General features: G+C 43.3%; 1 protein-coding gene across 1 annotated transcript; it reads right to left on the reverse strand.

Moving 5' to 3' along the window:
* Positions 1–338: 338 nt before the first annotated feature.
* On the reverse strand, positions 339–4,538 carry irx6a (iroquois homeobox 6a; the record flags this gene model as incomplete). The annotated part of the gene is made up of 6 exons (XM_083998738.1): positions 339–445; positions 632–1,327; positions 1,467–1,759; positions 2,086–2,195; positions 3,018–3,296; positions 4,473–4,538. 6 exons carry the CDS (start codon positions 4,536–4,538, stop codon positions 339–341), a joined length of 1,551 nt encoding a protein of 516 aa, XP_083854864.1.
* Between the last annotated feature and the right edge of the window lie 920 nt (positions 4,539–5,458).

The raw sequence follows: 5,458 nt of genomic DNA on the forward strand, positions 1-5,458 counted from the left end.
AAGTAAAAAAAAAAAAAAATTACAGCAGGAAATATAGTTAACTCTCAAAACCTGAAGGAATAAACAATATGAATAATGACATTTTTTTTTTTTGCTCAGTTGAATAATTTAATATTTATATATTTGTGATGCATTAATTTTGACATCATACATACTATTGACAACCACATGCCAGGAAATTTAGATGAAAAAAAAAGTTAGCAACATTTACTGGACAAGGAGTGGGTGTCTATGTGTGTGTCCCTGTTCACCTGTGTGTTTGTGCGTGTGTGTGTGTGTGTGTGCGTGTGCCCTGACTTAATTTGTTTCTTTCAGTTCAGTGCATACTCTCACCTGCTTCACCTCTTCATCACTGGTCTGAATGCAGTGACCTTGTCATCCTGCACGGCCTCACAGGCGTCACTAAGATCCGATGTCTGTGTCTCCGCTTTGCCACCAGAGAATCCTACACACACCCAAATAAAAGCACATCTAAGATATTTGCTTTGGGTGTAAGTTGACTGAAAGCATCCTGTCATTTTGGAACCTTAAAATAGTGACCTCTCTATATCCAACAGGAATGGAAATATGTTGTAAAAACAGATTAAAGGCCAATTTTATGTTCAAACATTGCAGGGAAAGGCCGACCTACCTTCCATAGTGGAGTATTGACATGTGTCCGGGAGTGCAGCGTAGGATGTACAGTGCAGTTGGAGGCCTTTGTGGCTGTAGCTGCCAGCGCCATAGACTTTAGAGTGCAAGGATGAGCCCTCAGAGAAAGGGCTCTCAGTGTTGGTGACACTGCTGGATTCGTGGAGGCCTCTCATGCTGCCCCCACACTGTCCAGTAGGAGCCACAGTAAGCCTGGTGCTCTGGAGCTGACAGTCCCCAGCTGAGCTGACAGTCCTCAGCTCAGAGCCGTGCTGCTGCTGCTGCTGCTGCTGAGGGCTCAGTATGACCCCCGAAGCTGCCGTGCGAGCCAGAGACCAAATCCGCGGCTTATCCGACACTTCGAAGTGAGACAGGGACAGCGTTCCCGGTGCAGGGCCGGCCGAGGAAGGTGCCTTGGACGCTACGGGATCCAGGAAGTCAGGCGGGAGAGGAGGGAGGGCGGTTACACCTTTAATGGCACAGGGGAACGTGTGGAAGCTGTTAGTTAAACTCAGCTGCACCTCAGAGCTGCAGTCTCTTTTTTGAGCGGCTCCAGCCACTGCCATGGCCCTCTGGAGGTCCTGCTCATCCGGGGCCACCTTTTCACAGTCACTGTCCAGCTTGTCACAGTCGTCCTCGTCCATGTCCTCCAGATCACTCAGGTGCAGATCCTTTTCCTCCTTGCAATCACTTGAATCTACACAGAGCAAAAGAGATTTTAAGGTCACACAAACGTTGCCATCAGAAACATGTTGTCTTCAGAAAGTTGTTAAGTTAACTTTTGTCAATGTGAGTGGCAAATAAGTGACTTGACCTGAAATCATGGGTTTGTTTACCTTTGGTGACACAGTCTTGGTCGCTCTTGAGGTCGTCCTTCCTGTCATCATTGGCCTTGTTCTTTGGTGACCAGGTCATCTTGTTCTCCTTCTTAAGCCTCCTCCTGGCGTTGGCGAACCAGGTGGACACTTGAGTGAGGGTCATTTTGGTGATGATGGCCAGCATGATTTTCTCTCCCTTGGTGGGGTAGGGGTTCTTGCGGTGTTCATACAACCATGTTTTCAGGGTGCTGGTGGTTTCACGAGTTGCATTCTTTCTCCTGGCTGTGCCATTAAAGTCTACTGTCCCATATCTGGAAAGGGACACACACACACACACACACACATACACACACACTTGTCATTAGTGCAGTTAGTGAAGGATATCATAGACTACTCCCTCAGACATCCTATAGCCCTGCTCCCTGCTGTTTGAGATACAGCTTTGCTCCATACAGGTATCAGTATGGAGTTACACTCTGACCTTTGATCTGAATGCGGCATATTCCCCAAGTGAATGGCTGCTTTTAATGATCTTCTTTTCTTTTATTTATTTATTTTTTCTTTTCTTTATTTTTTTTTTTACCAGTTTGGCTCAAGCTCATATTACATAAAATGGCCACAAATGAACAGAGCTTACCTGTCATATTGATACTGTCCCAGTGAGTGATCGTAAGGGTAGTATGCAGCAGTTTGAGTGATGCCAGAGTGTAAAGTGCCTGTGCTGTCCTTAATGTCATACTGTGGGTTCTGTGAAAGAGAAGGAGGTTGTTAGAACACTGCAGCATGATGAGATTTGACTTCAAGGTTATTTCTTAGCACTCTGATGATACATTGAATTGCACATTTCTTATTTCCCCTTAAGTCCCTCAGAGCAAAAGCAGAAAATAATTCTCACTCTTGCCTTAAATGTATTTTAGCATGCCTAATGTATAACTCACTATAAATGAGCCGACAGTGGCATTTTTTTTGTATTATTGTATGATTCAACATAATTCATGACTGGTTTATTTACTGGTTATGATATTGTTTCCTTTTGTTTTTTTACTGTTTTCAGGAATGATGAGCAGCATTTCTATGGATAGTACATTTTAGCTGCCCCGAGGTGTTTTCAAAATAAGAGAAAAGAAGCAAAGAAAAGTTTCAGCTGCACTGCAAACAGTCCATTTAACAAGTCAGTTAGTGAAAAACTGAGCATGGGGTGATCACATTTTACTTTAACTTGTTCATCAACAGGAATATGTGCCAATATTTAGGAAATTATGAATGAATGAGGAGGACTTGTAATCATGAAGTGAGAAAGTTGCTCTGCATTGTTTCTACACTTCTACCCCTCAGCCCGCTGACAGTGACAACTGGGTGTTTTTTTTTTTAAAGGAAGAAAAGACCAGACAAGGTGCTGGATTAAACGGCTTGTCGTGATGGATGTGTTTGCAAGTGTGAGATCAATTGATTTGAACAAAACTCGGTTGATCGATCAGTCTGAACCCCCACCACCCCACCACTCTCCCCACCCCCCCACTACCACCACCACAGTTTTTTGCGCACGAAATGAGGCTGAAGTGAGCCCACCAGAGTGGAGTAGATAGCGGATGGGTCGGTGCTGTAGGGGAAGTAGTTGGCGTAGTTCTGGCTGGCGGCGGCCGCTGCAGCGTAGGGAGAGCTGTACATCCCCAGCGCCGCGTTCAGCTCCGTCCGACTGCTCGCCAGGAGCCGGTTCTCGTAGGACGGGCAGCAGAAGGAGGCGGCGGCGGCGGCGGCGGCAGCGGTCTGGGAGCCGCCTGTCCCGTCAGAGACCGACCTGGAAATCGAATCGCAGCAAGTCGTACTGGGGTTTGCCGACACGAAAAACTGCATGAAGAGAACCGTGGATAAACATGGTCATTGGCTGTGTTTGGCTCTTATCCTGGATGTGTGTGTGTGATAGCTCTGAAATGACTTTGGCTGGTCAGCACTACATTAATATATCCAATCTTAAGAAGTTGCGCTGTCTGTAGTGTCGTGCCCTGAAATCTCGAAGATATGTGAGCTGATTGTTTGTTTTCCGATGTACATCAGTTCAATCAGTGATCACGAATCAGGTTGTCATTATCTTAACTTGTGACGCGCCTTAATTCAAGGTAAGTCACTTTTCACATCATTCATGGAGTGAGAGAGAGAGAGATGAGCTTACATGAGGAACAAGTGCAATAAGCGATGTCACATCAGCTCTCTTTCTCTCTCTCGTGTTTTAATAAAAATCTGAATTGAACGTAACACACGACATTAAATGACATCAGATGGATGTTTTCCAGTAGATATTAAGATGAAAAGAGACGTGCGCAACCCGTGCGTAAAAAAGTGACTTGCCCCAGTTTATCAGTTACAACTTCTACTACACAGAATATATAGGAAGAATGTAAAGCCATGTTTCTATCTTTCTCAAGTAAATCACCGCTCTGATTCAAATTTAAAACAACTGAGTTTCACCAATGAAGTGTTATATTATCGAGGTAAAAGTTGGTCGACAACTTTGCCAGGATAGTAACTTTTGTCCCCTCATCAACTTCATCTTCTTCCAACTTGTCACCAGGCGCAGTAATCGCCACCAAATCGAACTAAATGTCTCTGATCACGTTTTAAAAGCTCCCAAAAATAATCCAATTTGTCCACACGCACCCAGTCATTTCAGTAGAAAGTTTGCACAGCGTGCGTTTCAGCCCCCCAATTACACCTCGTGTAGCGCGCAATAGGTGACATTCATCTCTATTGTCATCAGAAAAACACGTGAGTTCATTCATAATTCAGTGTAATTGGACACGGGTGCGTGTATATCGATATTTGCTTCAACAACAAAAGCAACGCGCGGAAAAAAAAATAGCTGTCAGTACTGTCAAAGCAGTCAGTCATTCACAAATGTTTCTTCTGAGAGAAAAGTGCTGAGACTCTAGTGACAGAAAAGAAAAATGTGCACAATAAAACGAGAAATAAATAAATGTGTGTTTACACTAAAGTTTGAAAGAAATAAAAAAAAGCAAAGTGTCTTACCTGTGAAGTTGCATTGTAAGGGTATCCAAATTGCGAGAAAGACATAGCTGCTTCTTTTGTTACCATCAGCAATATTCTTCACCCTTGATCGATTGCAACCAATTCTACTTCAAATCCACCGTCTTACACACATTTTTCACGCACGGCCTTTCGCTCAATAATAGATGACTTCACTCACAGGAGGGAGACTTTGGGGTTGGCACCAGCTGCAGATTGTTTTATATGAATGAATAATCCCCCCAAAGGACCCGATAAGAAATGAAATTAAGCGTCATTAAGTGCAAAAAAATTGTTGTTGTGTTAGCTGAAGGAGGCTTAAAGGATAACGTAAGACTTGCAAGATATGGACTCTGCTTGTGCTATTATTTGTGGCTCCATAGTTCTTTAGCATTCATCCATGCAAGGGTATCAGCGTGACGTCACTGTAATCCCGGAACGGCAGGGTACCAAGGATAGAATAATGTCTTTGCCAATCACGTCTAACACAGGGTTTTCTTAAGGTGCACTGCACACAGACTCGCTTTTTGTAATAGATTTCTTTCACCGATTTGCCAAGATAACAGGAAAATGGTATTGTTGTTCATCATTATTGAATTGTAGCATAGCAACATATGGAAATCATTTGTGAAGTCAAATAAATTAGACACACACAAAAAAAGAGAAAGTGAGGATATTTTTGGTGCTCTTGTTAGTTCCCACAAATACATTCAAGCTGAATACATTTCTTTTTCTTTTCACCCAGGCAACACATGTAAACTGAAATAGTCTCTGGAGTATTTTCTCTTAATAAAGATAACTATTTATTCTATTCACAATCTGTTACAATTAAAGCACCTCCAAGAGTTTTTTATTTTAGTTTCTTTATTTAATCTCGACCTCCGTGCGCCTTTGGCTCTGTGGCCAGAGGTCCATCCCGGAGTTAATGACGATGATGTTTCTATCTTTCTCTATTAGAGAGAGGGGCAGTCCTAGCACGAACGGTTAGA

The sequence above is a fragment of the Trachurus trachurus genome (genome assembly GCF_905171665.1).
Source record: "Trachurus trachurus genome assembly, chromosome: 3".
Classification (NCBI taxonomy): Eukaryota; Metazoa; Chordata; class Actinopteri; order Carangiformes; family Carangidae; genus Trachurus; species Trachurus trachurus.